General features: G+C 64.4%; 2 protein-coding genes across 4 annotated transcripts; both read right to left on the reverse strand.

Moving 5' to 3' along the window:
• Positions 1–4,274: 4,274 nt before the first annotated feature.
• On the reverse strand, positions 4,275–5,864 carry APLNR (apelin receptor). The gene has a single exon (XM_069804466.1). It carries the CDS (start codon positions 5,627–5,629, stop codon positions 4,517–4,519), a length of 1,113 nt encoding a protein of 370 aa, XP_069660567.1. The 5' UTR covers positions 5,630–5,864; the 3' UTR covers positions 4,275–4,516.
• Positions 5,865–9,809: 3,945 nt separating this feature from the next.
• Positions 9,810–21,543, reverse strand: TNKS1BP1 (tankyrase 1 binding protein 1). Of its 3 annotated transcripts, none has more exons than XM_069804453.1 (13): positions 21,219–21,543; positions 20,893–21,018; positions 20,024–20,167; positions 19,172–19,817; positions 18,276–18,348; positions 16,086–17,384; positions 13,491–15,502; positions 12,119–12,449; positions 11,745–11,877; positions 11,502–11,641; positions 11,122–11,288; positions 10,462–10,527; positions 9,810–10,142 (listed from the first exon to the last, which is right to left on the reverse strand). In XM_069804453.1, the coding sequence occupies exons 3-12, from the start codon at positions 20,118–20,120 to the stop codon at positions 10,467–10,469; spliced, it is 4,959 nt and encodes a 1,652-aa protein (XP_069660554.1). In that variant the 5' UTR covers positions 20,121–20,167; positions 20,893–21,018; positions 21,219–21,543; the 3' UTR covers positions 9,810–10,142; positions 10,462–10,466. The 3 variants fall into 3 exon arrangements, with proteins under 3 accessions (XP_069660554.1, XP_069660552.1, XP_069660553.1); XM_069804451.1 differs by having other exon boundaries at positions 21,189–21,543; XM_069804452.1 differs by lacking the exon at positions 21,219–21,543 and adding an exon at positions 21,148–21,165.
• Between the last annotated feature and the right edge of the window lie 15 nt (positions 21,544–21,558).

Raw genomic sequence — 21,558 nt, forward strand, 5'->3', positions numbered from 1 at the left:
CGGACTTTTGTAAAACAGCGAGCACTTTTTCAGAGCCGAACCTCGACAATAAAGAGCATCAGCGCAGCCCGGCTCAGGGCCGGGGACACGCGTGTGCGGCAGGGCCACGCGTGTGCGGCGGAGACACGCGTGTGCGGGGCTGGGAAGGCGATGGCCCACAACCTGCAGAAGGCATCAGCCGTGTTTTTTCCCCTCCTGGCGCTTCCTGTTATTCCTCCGGCAGCATCTCCTAGCCCCGGCGGGGCCCAGCTGCCGGCAGCCGGGTCACCTCCGTGTCACCTCGTTCCCCGGGACCCCCCTCCCGCCCCAGGGCCGTGTGGGCAGGGGGGGAACGCGGGGGCCATTTCGACTCGCCGGAGGAGCCGAGAGGTCGGGCAGCAGCTGTGCCGCATCTGACCGGCACGGCCGGCCCCGGGGGAGCGGGTTGGGGGCAGCTGCCAGAGGGTGGCAGCCCCCGTTGCCCACCCGCTGGCCACGCGTCGGAGGGTGAGCCTGCTCAGTGCCGTCCTGCTCGCTGGCTGTTGGCACCACCTGCCGCGGTGGCTGCGGGGTGCCCAGTGTCCCCCTGCGCCCCTCCTGGCACTCCCCTGCACGTCCTCCTGTACTGCTGCAGCTGGCCGGCCTGCCACAAATGTCACCCTCCCATCCCGATGTCCATCCACCCGTCCCTCCAGCTGTCCATCCATCCGTGTGTCCTTCCACCCATCCATCCACCCACCCATCCCTCCAGCCATCCATCTGTCCATGTGGCCTTCTACCCATGCATCCACCATCCGCTCGCCCATCCCTCCAGCCTTCCATCTGTCTGTCCATCCTTCCAGACATCCCACCATCCAGTCATCTCTCTGTACATGCATCCATCTATCCCTTCCTCCCAACACCTGTCTATCCATCTGTCTTTCCGTCCATCCATCCATTCTCTCATCCATCCCTCAACACCTCTCATCCCTCTATCCATGCACCCATCTTTCTCTCCCTCCCTCCCAACACCTCTGTCCGTCCGTCCATCCATCCATCCTTCCACATATTCCATCCCCACCTCCCTTCCCAAACCTCCCCCAGCCACCCGAATTTTCCCTCCACCCATCTTCTCCACCCACACCTCTTTCTCCATCCTTTCTTCTCTCTCCAGCCCCTCCCCAGCCCAGGAGGGTCACACCAAGGTGCGGGGACAACCGGACTCTTGGGGGTCCCATGCCACAGCTCTTCCCAAACCTTTCACCCCTTGGCCAGCTGAAGGCGCTTGAACCTCTGGAAACACAGGAGAGAAAAAAAACCACCAAACTCTCTCCTTCCATTTCACCCAATTTTCTCTCTTTTACCCCCCACCTCATTATTTATAGCCTAGGCTCTGCCTCCCCAAAGCCCCCCAGCGCTTGCCACAACCACCTGAAGCATTTTCTTCACCTAACACAGGGAGAATCAGCTGCCTAAGAGGTGTCAGGGACCATATTTCGGGTGGGTTGCTCAGGGCTTGGTGTGGGGGGGACACACCAGGGCGGGGACCACCCGAAATGACACACACACACACACACACGCACACCCCCCCTGCCTTTTCCAGAAGCCGACAGCTCTCACCCCATAGTTATTTTCTCGGCTATTTCTGAGCCGTGAGGTCTGTCAAAAGTACCTCTGCGCAGCAAGGAAGCACGGCTTTGGCAAATCCATGGTTTCCCAGCACAAATCGGAGTGGGAACCCCCTCTCCACCACGGCGCAGGGATGCGGGGTCCCCCCTCTGTTTGCTTTGGGGTGGGACGTGTGAAGGCAGCCCAGAGCGGGCTGTAAACAAGGAGGTCACTTCAAAAGGGACACCCGGGGACATCAGCCCAGCTTAGCACACCACCAAATTATTTCAGCACCCCCCAGATGGGATGGGGGGGGTGGGGGTGTTGAACCTCCTGCTTGGCCGTTTGGTAGCTTGAAAAAGCAGCTCAGGGCTGGGAGGCTCCCTGGGGCGTGGGGGCAGCTGGCTCCTGTCCCCATCCCTGTCCCCGTCCCCGTGGGCTGTGCTGGTTCATCCATCACCCCGTATCTCCCCACCGCAGCCCACACACACTTTTAGCTCCAACCAAAGGTCCCCATGTGGAAGAACCTCCTGTTTTTCCAGCACCACATCCCTGCGGCACACAATCTGGGGACATCTGGCCGTGCCCCACAGACCCCACCCAAGTCTGAACCTGCAGCAGGCTGCAGCAAGCCAAAGCATCGCTTTTTCGGGATTGGGGGTCCCCAAATTCACCCCAGGGGAGCACACCCCCAGCTCCACGGCCTTCCCAGGGTTTTCCGAGGATGCTCCCAGTTTCAGCAGGGTCCCACTCCCCATCCCCCCATCCCACGGTCCTCAGCTGTCCCCCCTCTATTTTCCCTCCTCATCTTTCCTCCACCACACTGCCACAGGAAGGCAACACCTTCCTTATCTCCTTCCGACGGGTGGTCCGGGCCCCCGCTGCCCCTTCCCCCTCCCGGCTCCGGCCTTGTTTTTTTTCTGAAGTGTCCCTGCATTTCCCCCCAGAGACTCCTCAGCTAAACATTTCCCTCCTGGAAGGGAAAGGGAAATCTCCAAGAGGCGGATAGAAAGTCGGCGGCTCCCATCTCCGCTGGCAGGGCGCCCTGCAGCCATTTCCGTGCCCAGCCGCTGTGCTGGGGAGGAAACCGCCTTCACCAGCTCCTTGCCGAAAAACAGGGCCCCTGTCACCCCCTTCAGTGCTGGGTTATTTGGGGTTGGTGGTGGGACGGAGGGAGGGGTGGAGGGAGGGATAGAGAGATGAAGGGATGGAAGGGTAGATGGATAGAGGGAGGGAGGGAAGGGAGGATGGTGGGATGGAGGGATAGAGAAAGGGAGGGAGAGATGGGAGGGAGTTATGGAGACAGGGAAGGATGGATAGATGGAGGGAGGGAAGGAGGGAGGGGTAGAGGGAGGGAGGGATGGGGGGGTGGATGGATTGATGGATGGAGAGATGGATTGACAGATGGATTGACAGATGGACAGACGGATGAGCTGTATCAAGGGGTCTCTCCAGGGCAAGCGAGCCTGGAAGGCACCTTGAATGTAAACACCCTTCTCCCCCAAATTTCCCTTCGGGCCATGGCCCCAGATGCAGCATTTTCCACCCCCACTCACCCCCCGACCTCCCTTGGTTCTTAGACAAAACCAGAGCCATGGGGAAACCTCCCCAGAAATCCCCACCCAGGGTGAAAAGAGCCACTGTAGGCTCCCACCCCTCTGTGCCGGGTGGTTTACCCAAACCACAGCCCCCACCGGCCACCTCCTCCATTTACTTCATTAAGACAAAGGACCATCCTGGAGGAGGGATGGCTCTGGCTGGGCTGGCTCCCAAAAATCAGGTGGTGGCAGGCAGGAAGGTTAAAGCAGCCCCCCCCCCCGACGGGAAGCTTCCCAAGGAACCCAGTAATGATCCCGCATCCTTTCCAAGTGGGAACAAAGGCTGAGGAGACAGGATAGTTCATCACGAGTAAATGAAGGATGTAAATAACAAATAGGGGGAAGATTTATTTAGAGCAAAGCCTCAGGAAGCTGCAGGGCCTGGGAGGGAAATGGGAGAGGAGCCATTTGGTGGCTCATCAAAATCCCAGGTTAGCGTGGGCTGTTGGCCCGCCCAGCACCCAAAAACCCCCTGTCCAAACCCAAATGGTCCCCTTTCCCCATTCCTCAGATTTTGAGTATTTAATAGCATCAGCGTCCCATTTTTCACTCCACAGGGGTGAGTCACCCAGGGCTTGTTCTGCCCTCAGATAAGGAGAAAAGCCTGAAAATGGGATTTGGTGGGACAGGGCGGCTGCCTGATGCAATCAGAGCTGCCGGGGTGGGGGGGGGGGGGGGGGGGGAGCAGGGCGGATGCCCACCCCACAGTGGGACACTTGGTGGGGTTGTGCTTTTTTTGGTGTTAAAATAGCCACATCCCGGCACGCTGCGATGCTTGGATGTGTTGGGATAGGAATTTTTGCATTTCCCAAAGTGTGTGCTGGGGAAGAGACCAGGGAGAGTTTGCCCCAAGCTTGAGACCCACTGGGGGCCGGGGTGGGCTGGGGGGGTACCCAGGAGGGTATGCAGATAGCTGCAGGTTGCAGGGACACCCCGTAGTGCATGCACACGCACACATACACACAACACCCTCAGCTCACACACACCCTAAAACCCAACCATATCCCCCCCAACCCTCCCTGCTGTCCCACACCGCATCCCACCCCGGTCCCACTCCCTCCCCATCCCCCCAGAGGGAACTGCACACACCCTGCTCTTTTTTTAACCAAAATTCATTTATTTGTCACAAATTACAAAGCCCTGCGGGTGCCGGGGGGAGCCACCCCTGCCCGAGCCCCCCAGGGGCTCCTCCCAGGGTCTGCCCAGCCCCTGCCTCAGTTTCCCCTTCCCACGAGCAGGGCTTTCCAGAGGGAGGGTCCCCAAAGCAAGCCAGGCTCTGGGGTGAGGAGGAGGTGGTGGAGTCCCCCCAAGGAGACCAGCTCGGGGGGCACCGGGGGTGGAGTGGGGAGGGGTTAGGCACGGAAGAGGGTCTCCTGAGTGGCGGGGTCCAGCTTGCCCCCCGGGACCGGCCCCCCCTTGCCTCCGGGGGGGTGGCTGTGCCCTGAGGAGTAGCTGGCGGAGCGCTCGGTCCCGGGACTGGGGGTCCGGCAGCAGAGCAGGGCGGCGCAGGCATGGCGGAAGCGGGGGTCGAAGAAGGCGTAGAGGAAGGGGTTGAGGCAGCTGTTGATGTAGGCGATGCTGGTGCAGTAGGGGTGGAGGTTGTTGAGGAAGGTGTGGAAGCTGCAGGACCACGGCAGCACCTCCAGGTCCATCAGGACGTAGAGGGTCTTGACCAGGTGGAAGGGCAACCAGCAGCCCCCAAAGGCGGCCACCAGCACCGTGATGATGGTGAGGAGGCGCTTGCGCTTGCGGGGCCCCTCGGCCCGCTCCCGGCGGAAATGGCTGGCTACGGTGCGGGCGATGAAGAAGTAGCAGGTCAGCATGACAGCAAAGGGGGCCACGAAGCCCAGGGCAGTGGAGGAGAGCCCCAGCCCCACCTCCCAGGCGCCCTCCGTCCCCGGGGCGGCCAGGCCCCCGTAGTCCATGTAGCAGGTGATCTTGCTGTCCCCCCCCAGGGCAGCTGCCCGCCGCAGCACCAAGGCTGGCAGGGCCAGCAGAGCCGCCAGTGCCCACAGGGCCACCGTGGCCACCAGCCCGCTGACCCGCGAGCGCAGCTTGGCGGTGGCCAGGGGCCGGACAATGGCCAGGTAGCGGTCGAAGCTCAGCCCCGTCAGGCAGAAGACGCTGGCGTACATGTTGACGAAGACCAGGTAGCTGCTGACCTTGCAGGCGGCCGTGCCGAAGGGCCAGTGGTAGCCCAGCCAGGCATAGGCAGCCCACAGTGGCAGAGTGGCCACGAAGGTAAGGTCGGCGGCAGCCAAGTTGGCGATGAAGGTGTCGGCCGAGCGCCGGCGGTCCCGGCCGCCTTTGAAGACGGTCCAGAGGACCAGCCCGTTGCCGGCCGTGCCCAGCAGGAAGACCAGCAGGTAGATGGTGGGCAGCAGGGCCAGCGAGGGGCCCCACTCGGCGTACTCGCACTCTGTCTCGTTGTCCCCGTAGGCATAGGCGTCCATCGCCTCCTCCATGCCGCTGGCCGCTGGGCTTAGCTCAGCTCAGCTCATCCCGGGCTCACCGAGCTCCTCCGGCCCTCTGAGCCCGGCCCAACAAATCCCACCGCGTTACCTCCCCTTCCTCCTCCTCCTCCGCCCTCCTCCTTGATGGGACGGACAGGATGGATGGACGGGGGGGGGGGAGCCCCCGTGGGAAATTTCACAGCTCCCCCTCCACCCTCCATCTGGCTCCTTCCTGGGGGTTTACCAAGCTCTCACCCAAGTGTCAAAGCGTCAACCCCTGAGATAAGCCCTGTCCCCCCACCGCAGGGCGGCTGCCTCCTGGGGGGATTGCGGTCACCCCACCGGCAGCCAGGTTCGGTGCCGCGGCTCAGGGAAGCAGCCTCGGTGGGACAGGGAGGCTGAACAGCCGGGCACGGGTCCGCCACCCTGTGGGTCCGAATTTGCGTTTGGGATTTCACCTTTGGGGTGCTGCTTTCAGCGTTTTTGCATTGGGGTGCTGCAGTTCGGGTTTTGCATTTTGCATTTCGCATTTGGCTTGTTGCATTGGGCGTTTTGCAGCAGGGTGTTGCACTTGGGTGGTTGCGTCTGGCGTTTGGCATTTGGGACTTTGCAATTGGCCGTTTTGCATTTGGCATGTTGCACTTGGGCTTTTACATTTTGCTTCCAGGGTTTTGCATTTGCAAACAGTCGTGGCAGCAGGAGGGTCCCAAATTGCCGGTGCCCTATTGCGAGTAAGACATGCTGGAGAGACCTTTATGTGTTTTCCAAAAATCTGCAGAGCGGGAGCTCTGAGATTCCCCCACCCCCAGCCCACAAAAAGAACATTTTAAGGCATCTTTTGCTGAAGGACCAGACAGCGATGGGGAGCCCTTGCTGCATCCCAGTTCTGTGCAGGCTTTGCTGTCTGGTTAAGGAGCCGAAAGCAGCAATGCCTTCAGCTGAGCCAAGAAAGATGAAAAATCACCCCCCCCACCCCAAAAATAAAATATTTGGAAGGAGCAGGAGGAGGAGGGAAGCAGCGGAGCTGTGGGATGGGGTCATCCCACCGGGGCTGAACTCTCACAATTACAGCTTTGGGGAAAAGCACTGGCGAAAGCAAGCAGGACTTTGCAAACGGTAAAGTCTGAAAAGCCACAAGTCCCCCGGGAGGCCAGGAAAAGCACGGCGGGGGGGGACTTGGGCTGACCCAAGGAGCCAGAGGAGTGGAGGTGCCTTTCGCTGTCAGAATAGGTAAATTAAGAGAGGAACGGGCAGTGGAAATGGCAAGGTTAAAACCCAAGCACCGGGGTGGTAGAGGAACCACGGGGATGGGGCTGGCAGGGGGGTGCGCAGCCACTATGAGGGCAAAGCCCCCAGCGACCCCCCCACCGGCACAGCGGGTCCCTTTTCCCAGCAGAGTGGTGTAAAGAAAGGGGCTGGTGGATTAATTCGGTGGCTGAAACAGGGGGGAAGCTCGAAGGGATCTCCGAAATTAGAAAAAACGAGTGGTACGGGGGGAGAGGGGCTGGGAAATGGGGGTGCAGGTGGGGGAGCGGTGAGAGCCCCAGAGGGGTGGGCACAGCGGCCACTAAACCAGCCGCCCAAAGGAGACCCAAAGCCATCAGCCTGGGAGAACAAACCAGGGCTCAATTGGGCTGGAGATAATGAATAATAAAATATTCTAATGACCTGGGACAGTCCCTTGGAAAGGTGCACATTAACCCTGCAGGGTAAGGTGCTAGGGCCGGCAGGTCTTTGAAGAATTAAAATAAAAAGCTGCTAAAAATTGATGCATAAATATGACAGCTGCTGATTTAAGTTAAAACCCGAAGTTTGTTTAAAGAAGGGATGGAGCCCCACACAAACCAAGCCTGATGAAGACATTACTTAAGCCTATAAGCTAATAAATGGAATAAAATAGGGAAATAAAAGAAATGCTAATTAGACCCTTGGTATCACCAGAAACTGCTACAAAGGGAGATGTTCCAGCCCAGGTAACGAAGATCACTATTAATAACAATCTCTGCTATTTTTGTCTTCTGTGGGTAGCACAGGAGAACAGGTAACCCTTTCCAGCCCTGCCAAGGCAATGCCTTGCCAAAAAGCCGCCAGCGATGCCAGAGGGGCTGAAGGGTCCCCCGTCACCCCCTCGCTGCCCTGGCAGTGGGGGCAGCTCCACTCATGCATGGTCCTTGGTGCCACTCTGGGGTCCCAGCGCAGTCCCTGGCTCTGGGCTGACCCACGTGCAGCCTCCTCCAGCGGGAAGGACTGCACCGGCCGGCTGGAGACCCCCTGGGTTGGGTTTGTTGTAGCTGCGGGTGGTGGGTTGGTGGCCACAGCTGGGCAAAGGGCCCTGAAGCCACAGAGAGCAGTGGCAGGGCGTTATCACTGGTGGGGGTGGCAGGGCTGATAACGAACTCCGTTATCTTAGTGCTGTTGGGCAGCAGGAATGTGACCAGGGTCTTCGGGGAGAGGGTTAAGGGGGCTTGGGGCGCTGAGCCCAGCAGCTAGGGGCTCTGCAAGGAGCTGTTTTCCCCTGCAGGGCGACAGGCTGCCCTCGGTCCCTGCAGCCCCATCCCCGACAGGAGCAAGAGGCTGCAGGAACCTTCACTCCTAATTCCCAGGGAATAAATCCCAGGGCCCAGTAGCCAGTGGCTCCATCTGGATGGTGGCGCAGAGCCAAGCCCAAGTCTGTTCCTGCCAGCTCCGCAGCCGGGAGGGAGCAGCGTCTGTCAGACAAGCTCGGAGGAAAGAGGCTGAGTTTTTGCTGCAGTGCCAGGACGAAGCCAAGGGCTTGGGGGCAAGCAGGAGCCCTCTGACCAGCTCATGGCGTGAAGCTTTGCCAGGGAAAAGCTGAGCCCATCCAGCATCTGCCATGTTCCTTGGCTTGGATCCATGCCACGCACGCCAGGCCCGGCACAAAAGCCACTGCCCAGACACGTGGCAGGGGGCTGCCCCACGGGGGACGGGGAAGAGCAGCCTCCTGGGTGCTGGTGGGAGCCCCCCTGCAGGGGGGTTGGGACATGGGGCCGAGCTCGTGGCACCACCTGGGCACCCCTTGCCAGGAAGGGCAGCAGTTGGCTGTGCCATGAGGTGGGATTTGGCAACTTCCTCTGAAGCCGGTTGGAGTTACTCACATCCTACCAGGGAAGCAACAACTCCTCGGCTGCATCTCTCCCTCTGGATCTCCCTCTTTCCGTCACGCTCTGCCAGGAAAAAACAGCCTGGGGGTTCCCATCCCGGGGGGGGAGGACACAGAGCCAGGTCTGAGAGAGGCACGTGCCCAAAGAGTGGCCACGGTGGCAGCTCGGCTCACCGACCCAGTCAAAAACCAAGGGCGGGAGGGACGTGGGGGGCACCCACCAGCAGCATGTCTCCTTCAGAGGTTTCAGCTCCAGCCCAGGCGGAGGGATGGGGTATCCCCCTTCCTCCATGGCCCAACCTCGCAGTCACACCGCAGCCAGTACCATGCCAGTGGGCCCGCGGCAATCCTCCCTTTGCTGGCTTCACTTCAGCTGGAGGGAGGTAGGGCTGCTCAGCATGCCGGAAGGTTTGGGGCTGGGGGGGCATCTGTCCCCACTCTTCCTCAGGATGACCCCAGCACCCAGCACCCACCACCCCAGCAAGCTAGCGGACAGGGAATAGGCAGGACAGCACCGTTTGGTGCCAGGGTGGGCACGCGCGGCTGGTTTGCACGCGTGGGCAGAGACATGCACCCACGCATGCGCTGAGCCGCGTGTGCAAGGCAACTGTGCGAGTGGCTGCTTCTGCAGAGGGATGCTGTGTGCATGTGGGGGTGCGAGGGGGTGTGGGTACACATGGGGCACAGTGCCGTGGGGAGGAGCATGGGTGCGTCACCAGTGGGGTGGGTGGGTGGAGGCCTGCATTGGCCCCTGCAAGGGGCTCTGCAATTGCTGCACGCCTGCGGCCACGCACACTGCCTCTCTGCAGGTACCCACGGGGGATTGGGGTGCACCCGGGGTGGGTGTCATTTCTGCCCCCCCCCCCCCAGCCAGGCAGCACCCACGGGTGCCCCGCGCCCCAGCAGACCGAAGTGGGGGTACCCGGCACCCAGCCCCGGTGGCGGGCAGAGAGCTCCTCCTGGTGGCAGTCCCCACGGCAGCATGTCCCCCCCCAGCCCCACGGGGCCACTCCCGGGCCAGGGGACATCCAGCGGGCCGGGGGGCTGCGAGAAGAGCCAGGGCCCGCCCCGAACCCACCAACAAAGTTTTATTGTCCTGTCAAAGTGGCACCAAAATCCTGAACTGTTGCTCTTTGTCTGAGGGTGATACAAGAGCAGGGGGCGAGGGGCAGGGAGGGGGCTCGTTGCCCACCCCCCAGCCCCCAGAGAGCAAGGGGAAGGGAAAGGCTGGGGGAGGCCCGTGGGCCAAGGAAGGGGAAGAATTGTCGTGGAGGGGGACAGGGACCCTGCGAGCATCATACAAAGTGCATAGATGTGTGTGTGTGTGTCCCCACGTGGAGGGGCAGGCCTGATCCTGGGGACAGCGGCTGTCAGCCTCGGGGATGTGGTGGCAGGAGACAGAGCCTGGAAGAGACACAGCAGGGAGAGAGGGGTGAGGACCCCGTGGGGACCCCCAGGCCCAGGGGGGCCCCTGGCCGGAGCAGGCAGCAGGGAGGGTGCTGCTGCTCCTGGCTGCACAGAGCCCAGGGACATGGGGACACGCTCCCGCCCAGGCCACCCTGTGCCACGGCCACCTCTCTGCCTGCATGTCCCCCCCTCCAGCCCCCCAGGGACACACAGCCCCGACACAGGGAATGTGGGGAGGGGGAGGCCCCAGCTATGCCCTGCGCTGGGCACTGGGAGGGGTCCGGCCCCCCGTGTCCCCCCCAACTCCTGCACTCACCCCGCTCAAGGCTTCTTCTTTTTCAGCTTCAGCGCTTGCAGCCAGTGCGGGGGGGAGGCGTCGGACCTGGGAAGCGTCGGCACAGCATCAGCACGAGCCCCCCAAAAACACACCCAGGACCCAGACTGACCCTCCAGGGACCACAGCCAGGCAGGGGCAGGCAGGGAGGGCAGGCAAGGAGGGCAGGCAAGGAGCTGCCACACCAGCTGGGGCTTTAAGGGCTCGGACCCAACCAAGCACTGTTTAGGGTGGAGCAGCCCGGCTCTCCAGGCAACGGGCCCTGGGAAAGCTGGGCCCAGCGAAGCCTCCCCCCGCGCCCAGCTCCCAGCTCCAGCTGGGCCCAGCCCAGCCTCCTGATGCCTGCGAAGGCCAGAGGTACCAGCCCCGAGAGCCCCAGCACCCCTCAGCATCCCTTTACACCTCTAAAGCACCCCCAAAACCTTCATGCCTCTGGAAAAGCCCACCCTCAGTACTGCTTTGGTGGGGCACAGAAGCAGGTAACAGCCCCCCCCAACACTTCCCTGCCCTTCAGCATCCTCCCCGCAGCATCAGCCTCACCCGTCCCCAAACCTGCACGCATGACCCCCCAAGCCCCCTTCTCCCACCCCTGAGGCACAGCCCTCACCTCCCCACGAGGGTCCCATGCCCCCCAACACTCACCCTGAGGACTTCTCTGGCTTGGGGGGCAGCACCAGGGGTTTCCCACTCAAGCCAGGGATCTTACAGGACTTGGAGCGCTGCACGTGGGGTTCCTTGGGGGGGGTTGCCTTGCTGTCCCCCGGCGGTGCCCCCTCCTCGGCCGAGCGGTTTCGGCCCCTCAGCTTGGCCTGGGAGCAGGGGAGTGAAGTCAAGGGGATGCACCGTGCTTTGCCCCCTCCCAAATACTCCCACTGCCTCCTCCCCACCCCGCCCCGCACTGCCCACCTTTGGCCAAACCCCCACTCCCAACCTGCCTCAGTTTCCCCTCCCCTTGTTAAACCCTCCATTCCACCTGCCCGGGAGGCATCACCCCACTCGCTCGGGGTCCCGGCGGGCCCCACCTTGAGGGCAGACGTGTTGAGGCCAGGGAAGAGTGGCACCTTGACCCCCTTGCCCGATGGGGATGCTCGCACCCGCCGGCTCTTGGGTTGTTCCGCCGCCTCCTCATCGGAGGATGCTGCGGGGCAGGCTGGACGGGGCTCTGCAGGGAGGACATGGGGGACAGCGTCACCATGAGACACCTCTGCCAAGGACGGATGGCCCCGCAGTCCCTCTCCTGTTGTTACCATCCCACGGGCTCTCACCTGTGGAGTCCCGGAAGATCCAGCTCTCCCCATCCGAGGTGGCCCCGGGGCGGAGGGCCGGCGCCCGGTGCCTGCGCTTGCGGCCCAGGTTGGCTTTGCTGCGGTACACACTGCTGTCCAGGATCTCCGTGTCCTGCGGAGCCCACAGGGACAGGTCAGTGCCCAGCATCGGGGAGCCCCAGGACCCCCACCCCGGCCAGCATGCCCACAGACCCCCACAACAGCACTGGGGGGCCCTGAATCCACAGCCTGCCCCTTGGGGGAAGCTGGGGCCAGAGGGCAAAGCCCCCATCCTCAGAGCAGGACAGGAACACGGCCCCCAGAGAAGCGCCTCTGTGATGGCTGGGCACCCCCAGAGCCCCCTCCCCACTCACCTCCAGGAAGGTGAATTCCTGCCCAGCGTGGTCCGTGGGTCCCTCGGGCTGAGGGGCACCCAGGGAGAGCCGCTTCTCCTCCCAGCTTGGTGGTGTCTTCCCATCCAGGTGGTCCAAGGGAGCTTCTTCGCTCTCCGTGTCCAGCAGGGTCCCGCCGGCACCCTCTGGTGACAGAGGGGAGGCCCTGGGGCTCTGTGGGGCAGCGGCCAGTGCGGAGAGGTCCCTCTCCTCCTCGGTGGGGCTGGGGGGCTCGCTCTGGGGGCACTCCACAGCTGCGGAGTCAGCCAGAGCGTCACCCATCGGTGGGCTGGGGTCTGAGAGACGGATGCTTCTGCTCGGGGAGACAGGAAGAGACCCGAGTTCCTCCAGCTCCAGCTAACACAAGCCCTTCCCCTGCCCCAAACCTCGCCTCCGTCAGCCTCCAGGAGAAACTGAGGCATGGGGAGGGCCAGACACTGCTCCTGTGAAGTCAGGACCCAGGTGTCCAGGACTCTTCCCACTCTCCTGGGATGTCACACCAAGAGGGTGGCACCTCCAGGAAGCTCCCCCAAAGCCCCTTCCCAAAGGCTGGGGCAGAATTTGGGGTCTGGGGAGGGCAAGGAGGCTGCCAGACTCATAGGTGACTCAGGCCAACTCTCCCCCTTGGGGCAGAGAAAGGGGTCAGAGCCACCCAGTAGGGTCACCAGCCCCCAGGAGGTGGCCAGGGGGACACCAGGTGACCAAGGGGCCCCAAGGGGCAGGAGGAGGATCAGGGCCACCCGGGGTGCGGGAAGGCACTGGCAGCAGGAAATCAGCCAGGCTGGGGCCTTCCCGAGGCCCATGGGGCTTTTGCTTCCCTCCTCCTGGGATCTTTGTTTTCAGGCAGCTCGAGGGAATTTATCATTTTGGGAATCCCCAGCTCTGTAAGTTTGGCTGAAATCAGGGTTCCCACATCCTGGCGAAGCGGTAACGGCACAGGGCTAATTCTGCCGCTTTTCTGGGGGGCCGCGGGAACACCAGCACCCTCCAAACTTGGCACATGGCTCCCCATGTTGGTGGGAGACAGGCACACGAAGCCCTGAAGGCATCATCCCCTCCTGGATCAGCCCAAGACAGCAGATCCTGCTGGGACAAGTTGAAACCCAGTCCCTCAAAAAGTTCCCGTTCAGTTGTGGGGCCGGAGGCTACATGGGGAAACATGGAGGCTGGGGAAGAGGAGCTCTGGCAGCCCAGGGCTGGAGGCAGCAGGTCCCCCAGCTACAAGTGAGGCACAGTAGGACGCCAGCACAAGGCCCACAGCATCAGAAGTCCCCAACGCAGGATGCCACAGGCACCCGAGAGGGACGGATCCCTCCCTGGGGTGCCACAGTGCCACCGCCAGTGCCCTCCTTACCCATCCACTGAGCCAGCGTCACCTCCCGGGCTCTGCTCCTCAGCACCGAAGTCCCGGCTCCGGGCTGCACAGCGGGCACCGAACGCGTTAGCCCACTCCCAGCGCTTGGCCTCGGCATCGCGCAGCTCCACGCTCCAGCTGGCTGTGTCGAGGTGCTGACTCCAGCCTGGCTCTTCCACCCCAGCCTCCTGGGGCTGGGCAGAGCTGCCTGGGGCAGGCAGGCTGCCCAGGCTCTGACCCCAGGCCATCTGGCCCAGTCCAACCCTGCCAGCATCACCAGTGCCCAGGCAGCTGGTGGCATCCGAGCTGCCAAAGGAGAGATCCCTGGGCCAGTCTCCCACAGGCTCCCGCAGGCCCCCAGATCTCATTCCACCAGCCCAGGACATCGAGCCATCTGGTGACACTCCGGCGCTGGAGGGATCTGGCACCCGGTCTGTCCCAATGATACCAAATTGGTTCTGGCACTTGGCTCCTCCAAGCTCTTCAGCCCAGTCCCTACTGTCAGTGGTACTGTGCTCCTGCCGGTTGGTGCTGCCCCAGCCGGGCTCCTGGGCCAGGGGATCAGAGGCACAGGAGCCAGGCAAGTCATCTTTCCTGACACCAAAAGCATCAACCAGCTCGGTTTGGCTAATGCTGTGCTCACCAGCCCAGCTCAGCCGGCCAGGACTAAACTCTCTTTCTTCCTTTTCGGTGTTTGTAGAGCTGTACTCGCTGACCCAGGCTGGTCTGCTGGGGCTGAACTCCCTGTCCTGGGTCTCCATATCCCTGGTGCTGTATCTGTCCTCCCAGGCCGGTCTGCTGGAGCTGAACTCCTGGTCCTGACTCTCCATGTCCCTGGTGCTGTGCTCGTCTTCCCAGGCCAGTCTGCTGGGGCTGAACTCCCGGTCCTGGCTCTCCATGTCCCTGCTGCGGTACTCGCTATCCCAGGCCAGTCTGCTGGGGCTGAACTCCTGGTCCTGACTCTCCATGTCCCTGGTGCTGTGCTCATCTTCCCAGGCCGGTCTGCTGGGGCTGAACTCCCGGTCCTGGCTCTCCATGTCCCTGCTGCGGTACTCACTATCCCAGGCCGGTCTGCTGGGGCTGAACTCCTGGTCCTGACTCTCCATGTCCCTGGTGCTGTGCTCGTCTTCCCAGGCCGGTCTGCTGGGGCTGAACTCCCGGTCCTGGCTCTCCATGTCCCTGGTGGTGTACTCACCGGCCTCAGCTAGCCTGCTGGGGCTGAACTCCCGGTCCTGGCTCTCCATGTCCCTGGTGCTGTATTTGCTGTCCCAGGCTGGCCTGCTGGGACTGAACTCCTTGTGAGGGGTCCCAGCATCCCCAGTGCTGGATCTGCCAGCCCAGCCCAGCGTAAAGTCCTTGTCCTTGGTCTCAGCATCCCTGCTGCTGTATTTACTGGCCCAGTTTGGAGTAAGCTCCCTGTCCTTCATCTCCACATCACTGGTGCCGTATTCACCAGCCCACGCGGGTGTGATCTCCCTATCCTGGCTGTCCACGTTCCCGGAGCCGTACCTGCCAGCCCAGCTGGACTGCCTGGAGCTCGGCTCCTCGTCCTGCTGCTGGCCGTGTCCCAGGCCGTAGCTGCTGCTCCAGTCAGTCTTCCCAGAGCTGATCTCCTCCCTGCTGCCCGCACTGTCCAAGCCATAGCCCGTGCCCCACTTGGCTTTGCCGGCACCAAAGTCTTGATCCTGCAGGCAGCCTTCCCCTGTGCCGTGGGATTTGGACCAGTCGCTGCAGCCGAGTCTCATTTCCCCCATCAACTCCGTCCCTTTGTAATCGCTGCCCCAGTCCCTCCTGGTGGTGCCGAAGGGCCCGTCCTGCTGGTCCCCATCCCTGACACTGCAGGTGCTGTCCCAGCTCAATTTGGTCCCAAATTCCCGGTCCCGCTCCATCTCACCAGGCCAGTCGCTCTCCCTGGCCACAGCCTCACGGGTCCAGTCAAAGGTGCCAGCCTGGTGAGGTCTGCCAATGCCAAATTCACTGCATAGGTCCTTCCGTGACCAGCCGAGCAGGTCCTGGGGGAAGACGGTGAGAAGGGGGGAGACAGGGGTTAAAGGGGGTCACAGTCCCAGCTCATGCAGCAGAGAGGAGAGTTGGAGAGGAAAAGCAGGGGGGAAATACCCTGGGGGACACAGCACAAGCAGGGTCCTGTCCGGAGAGGAGACCAGATCCTGCTGCCTGCCCTTCCCACCCCACGGGGCCCCCAGCTCCCACACCAGGAGCTTGCCAGCTGCCCAGGGTACTCACAGCTGCCGTGCCTGCCCAGGGCCCTTCCCGGCCCACAGCCTGCCGAGCCCTCCCCAGCTCGTCCTGCAGCTGCAGGTTGGCCAGCAGCCACTGGAGGATGGCCGTGGTCCCCGACTCGCCAGCCATGGCTCCCCATCGGGCCCCGTGCCCGCATGCGGCGGTGGCCGCACCCCGGCTCTCCCTGCCGGCACAGCACGCTCCCATTCAGCCTCCACCCTACCCGTCCCACCGCCCTACGTACACCCAGCGAGGCCCGGCCCTGTCAGAGAGGAGCCCAGCGCCACACCGACACCGTGGCCCAGCGTTAACCCTTGCCACCGCAGAGCCGCCCGGCTCCCTGCGCCCCCTTACCTCTGGCCCCTCTGCGCCCAGAGAGCCACGGCCCGCGGCGTGGGCCCCGGGCGACGCCAGCAGCTCGGTCAGCCAGCCCGGGTCGGTGTGGGGATCGGGGCCCCTCGAGGATCCTTCGGCCCGGCCTGGCCCGCCAGGGCCCTGCAGGCTTACAGGGGAGTCGCTCACTGGCGCCCAGGCCGAGTTGGCTGCAGTGGCCGGATCCGGTGGGGTGGCCTCGATGAGGAGGCCGGGCTGGGTGGGGGGCTCAAGCTCAGCTGGGTCCCGCGCGGGCTTTGTCACGCAGAGAGGGGAGCAGGGCATGGTGGCACCCCGCTCTGCCTCCCCTTCCTCCTCCTCCTCCTCTGCTGAGCCCGCAGCCTCTCGCTGGGCCACGGGACCCCCTGGACAAGGAGCCCCCTCTGCTCCCCGGCTGCCGGCCACCACAGGGCCCAGCTCTTCGGATCCGCTGTCCCCCCCAGAGCGTGGGGGACAGGGGTCCGGATCTTCCCTGTCCGATTCGCCCTCTTCGGAGACCCCTGAGTCAACCGTCTCCCGGATGGGGGAACGGGGCGGGGATGCTAACCGCCGTGCCCCCCGCGAGGGGAACGTCCACTCGAAGGACTGGGAAAGGCTCCAGCTGGACTCGCTGCCCAGGGATGGCTCTGACAGCGGGTCCCCGGGACGGGGCAGGGCGCTCAGCGAACCCCCCAGCTCCCCCATGCCCTGCCCTGTGGTCGGGGGCTGCAACACACCCTCCGAAGAGCGCCGGAGCCCTGAGTCCCTGGAAGGGGGAGGGGGGCTGAAATTAGGACCCTTGGGGGACTGTGGGGACACTGGGGAGTCATCTGGTCCCTCCGGGGAGCCTGGGGCACGGGAGGCTTTAGCAGGGGCCTCAGGGAGTGGGCTGGGGGGGCCCGGGTACTCAGCGGCAGCCTCAGGAGAGCCGGGGGGGCAGGTGACTCTGGGGGGCAGTTCAGGAGTGCTGGGGGGGCTGGCAGTATCGGGGGATCCCTCGCCAGGAGTGTGGGGGGAGCCAGGGGAGCAGGAGATGCCAAGCCGGGGTTCGGCTGCGGAGGAGGGAGCGCCCGGAGCCTGGATCGAGGTGGCCAAGACCTCGGCTGGAGGCTGGGCGGGGGATTCGGGGGAGCCAGGGGCCAGGGTGGGGGAGCCAGGGGCTGGGAGCTCCAGGGAGGCATCGGGAGAGCCAGGGGCCGAAGCGGAGGGCTCTGCGGGCTGGAAAGGAGCTCCTGGGGCCGGGCAGACGGGAGGCCTTGGCGAGCCAGGGGGTCCAAGGGCGCCTGGCCGGAGAGAGGAGAGCTGTGGAAAGAGTCGGGGGGCGGGGGGAAAGTGGCGTCACATCACTCGAGAGGAACCTCCCAGGCGTCACCCGCCCCCAAATCACAGCCCCCCTCCCAGCCCCGATCTCCAGCGAGGGTCCCTCCCGCCAGCACCCCCTCCCCTCCCCAAACCCGAGGCAAGAGGTGCCCACGCCTCCTGCCAGCGCCAGGCTGCTGCTTCCTGCGTGACTCAGCCCGGGCGGCTCCCAGCGGCCCCCGGCCCCACTCCGTACCCCGCCAGGCAGGGCAAGGCACTGCCCCGAGCCCCCCACCGCTGCCCCCCTCGAGCACCCACCCTCCAGCAGCGCAGAGACAGATGGAGAGGAAGAAATGAAGCAGGAGGAAGCAAAAACACCCCCAGCCCGGACCCCCCACCCCGCCGCGGGGCCAGGCACTCCCTTGCCAGCGTCACCCAGCCCAGCACCGTCAGAGTTAGTCCCCCTCGCCGGGGTGACCCGGTGCCACTGCCCAGGCTGCCACCCCCGGTGTCATGGCCTGGTGTCCTGGTCACCGCCCCGAGCACGGGGCAGGGGGCGGAGAGGGGGGCTGGCAGGGAGCCCGAAAGGGCCTGCCCTGCCACATACCTGCCGGGTCACCAAACCCTGGCTGGTGACTCACGGCTGCTCCCTGCCCACACCTCGGCAGCGGTGCTGGCACACGCCACCCTCTCCAAAATAACGTGGCCCCACACCCAGGCACCCAGCACAGGGGGCACCAGGCTTCCCTGAAGAAAAGGGCAGTCAGCACCCCGAGGAGAAAGGAGAGACACGCACCCCGCAGAGAGGGAGCCCCGGAGGAGACAGGAGAGCCCCGAAGGAGAGAGCCCAGGAGCGGAGCCGCCGTGGTGCGGAAGGGCGAGGCGAGAACTCACATCAGGGGGGGAAGGTGGCCTCCGGCGTCCACGGGGGTCCCCGGCACAGCTCGGGCCGGCTGGGGGGGAGCCGCTGCCAGAGAGAAACAGGGAAGGAGGGTGAATTCCCCCTGTGCAGCTCTCTCTGTTCTCCCCTCCCACCGCCTGCCAAGGCACCTCCTGGCCCCAAACCACCCACTCTGGCCACAGGAGGATGGGGTCGGGCAAACCGCAAGAGGCCCATCAATCGCTGCAAGCCTTACTCAAAACCAGCACCAAATTATCTAGCAAGGTTTTGACTGCAGAGGGGAGGGAGGCAAATCAGCTGCAATCCCCTTTCCGGAAAGTTTTCAGCCCTTGGGAGAGCAAGTTTCTCACACTCTGGTTTAAAATAGCCCCTGTCTCTCTCTCCCGGAGGTGCCCAGCTTTCGGGAGCGTGTCCAAGTGCTGGCTCTCACCCAGGACATCCTGCAGCCAGGAGTCCCACAGATCTGCCCGCTCCCACTGCCTTGGCACAGCCCCGCAGGTAAAAAAATAGCAAGGGTGGGAGAAAGGGAGAATTTCCCAAGGGGAGCAACCCCCGCCCCGTTACTCCCGGTCTCAGGGCAGCCCCTGTCCAGGCAGTGGGATGGCCGGCTGGCTCACCTCCCAGCCCTCGGGGGCTGCAGGCAGGGAGGCAACTCCTCAACCGGGACAGCCCGTTCCTGCGGTCTGAACAAACCACTCGGCGCTGCAGCGGCTGCCCTGGCCTTCCCACGGAGGCAGCTCAAGGCGCTGCCTGCTTAGGAGGAACACCGGCCTCGAGCCGGCGACCAGACCTCAGCTCCGTTATTCCCATCCCTGGGACAGCTCAGAGCAATGTTCCCCGGCCCCACAGCCTCTTACCGCCCCGCCGGGGTCGGTCCCCAGCCCCTCACCTCATCTCGGCAATCGGGTGTCCGTCATCCCCCGTCCCCAGCTCGCCCACCGCGGGTTGGGGTGTCTGGCGGGCTTCGCCGGGGAGGGCTCCGTCCGCCTCCCCGCTGGGGCGCCTCCGGAAGGCAGTGAAGGTCTTGGAGCCAAAGCGAGAGGAGGAATCAGGGCAAAAGGGTGAGAGCCGGGCTCGGTCCGGGCTCCCTGGGCCCTCCCTGCTGTCTATTTTGGCCAGAATCTCCTCCACGGTGGTGCCTGGAAATCGCTCTGGTTTGGTTGCCACTGGCACTGGCGTCACCTTGAAGGGAGCCAGGCCTTTGCGAGAGGGGGTCAGCGGGGCAGGGGGCACCTCCTCCCCAGGGGTCGAACCCGGGTCCTCAGTGGCTGCAAGCAGAGGGGACGGGAGCACCTTCCCGTTGGGGGTCTCGGGTGACTTGAGAGTGAAGGAGGGGCGTCTGAGGGGCCCCCCTGAGCTGCCCCCGCTGTAGGGCTGGGGCCCTGCCAGGCGGTTCATCTTCTCAGCGGAGGGCAGCTCTGGGCGAGGGTGCCGTGGCCCTGGAGGGGGATATGGCAGGGAGGGCTTGGCGGGCACGGCCGGCTTTGGCAGCACCTGGGGTTTGGGCCGGACAGGCGGCTTGGGGCGAGCATTGCCTGCAAGAGAAGCAAGGAGAGGAGAAACGCCACGCTGGAGGAGCGCCACAGCCCTGCCAAGCTCCCCAGGGAAGGCCAGTGGAGCACAGCGGGCCCACAGCCAATCTTGGGTGCCAGCCTGGCATCCCCAGGGGGGGCTTTCCCAGCGCAGACCAGACTGGGAAACCCCCCAACCCCAATTTCTCCTGCCCCCCCTGGGGACAAACCTTTCTCAGGGCTGCCGGCCACCAGCCCAGCCCCACCAGTGCCTGTGGCAGAGGCGCAGGGCAAGGCGGGGCGCAGGGGCTGCGGCTGGGAGGCCATGGTGAAACTGGGGCCGGGGCTCGGTGGACGCAGTGCAGGGTCAGCCCCTGGGGAGAAAGAGAGAGAAGCGTTTCAGTGTGCCTTTGCCCAGGCCCTGGGGCTGGTGGGACCCAGCAGCAGGCAGCCGCCTCCTCCAGCCATGCAACACCACGGTACCAACCTACCAGCCCTGTGCCAAACCCTCACGTCCACCCGTGCTGGCACCCAGACAGCGTGCCAAACCACTATCGCACTGCCAACCCTCTCTTCATCAGTACCACCCTTTGTACATCGTCCCTGGCTCACTTGCACCAGCCAGGCACGATGCGGTAACCCCAAACACCACATCAAACCCCCTCTCTGCCCGTGCCCCCCTCATACACAGCAGTAATCGCATGTACCCCGGACCAGCTCGCCCACGCTGCAAACCCCCCAAACACTGTGTGGTTCCTTGTTTACCTGTACCGGCCCTGCGTTAGCCTGTCCCAGCACCCCAACACAGACATAGCACCCCCACCGTGCTGTGCGAACCCCCCCCCCGCCCCCGCCAAACACGGGGCCAGCCCCCCATTTGCCCCAGTAACCACGTCAGTCCTCTCCCCCACACGCTGGCCCTCGGTCGGCCTGTGCCCACGCCAGGCACCACGCCGAGGCCCGTGGGCTGTGTCAGCCCCCAGCAGCCCCGGAGGTGTCGCCCGGCCCCCCCCCGACCGCCGCGGGGCCGGGAGCACCCCCCGACGCACACCCCCGCCTTCGCCGCCCCGCCGTAGGGGCCGTGGGCTGCCCCGCTCACCTTCCCCACAGCGGCTTCATGTCCGGGGTGGGTCAGGGACACGGGTGGGGGGCGCAGGGCGGGCGGGGGGGGGGGTTGCCGTCCCCACGGGTTTCACGCCGCCGCCGCTCCCGTGACTCACCGGGGCTGCGGGGACAGGAAAAACCCGCTCGGTGCCTCCTCCCGGCCCTGCCCTCCCCTCCTCTCCCCGCCTCGCTCTCTCCTGCCCCGCCAGGGTCCACCCTCCCTGCTCCAGACCACCCCCCCTCCCACCACCTTCCCACGGGGGAACCGGTGTCACGGCCGCCCCAACCCGCATCTGGAAGCCATCGGGCCCGTTTCCCAACCCCTTGGCAGCCCCGGGACAGTGACGAGGCCCCGCTCCCCGCCCCGGGATGCGGGTCCGTCCCGTCCGTCGTCGTCGTCCCCCGCCCGAGCCCTCCTCCTCCGGCGGGGCCTACTCCTGTTGCCGCGGCAACGGAGCCCCCGCTCGAGTAGCTGGGTAGGCCGCAACCAACGGGCCTAGGCCCGTCGCCGTGGCAACGGAGCCCCCCATTCGATTTTTGGGGGAAGGGAAGGAGGTACCGGGCCCGTTGTGCCCGCCGGGGCCGAAGCCGCGGGGTCCCGCGGCTTCGGCCCCGGCGGGCACAACGGGCCCGGGGAGGCGCGGGATCCCGGTTCCCCGTA

Source organism: Haliaeetus albicilla, chromosome 16 (assembly GCF_947461875.1).
Source record: "Haliaeetus albicilla chromosome 16, bHalAlb1.1, whole genome shotgun sequence".
NCBI classification, from domain to species: Eukaryota; Metazoa; Chordata; class Aves; order Accipitriformes; family Accipitridae; genus Haliaeetus; species Haliaeetus albicilla.

Coding starts and splice junctions, on each gene's coding strand:
- APLNR (XM_069804466.1), bottom strand. CDS start 5,629: ATGGAGGAGGCGATGGACGCCTATGCCTACGGGGACAACGAGACAGAG.
- TNKS1BP1 (XM_069804453.1), bottom strand. CDS start 20,120: ATGGCCTCCCAGCCGCAGCCCCTGCGCCCCGCCTTGCCCTGCGCCTCT. Junction 11,878..12,118: donor AGGAATTCACCTTCCTGGAG/GTGAGTGGGGAG, acceptor TGGGCTCCGCAG/GACACGGAGATCCTGGACAG. Junction 11,289..11,501: donor TCAACACGTCTGCCCTCAAG/GTGGGGCCCGCC, acceptor CCCTGCTCCCAG/GCCAAGCTGAGGGGCCGAAA.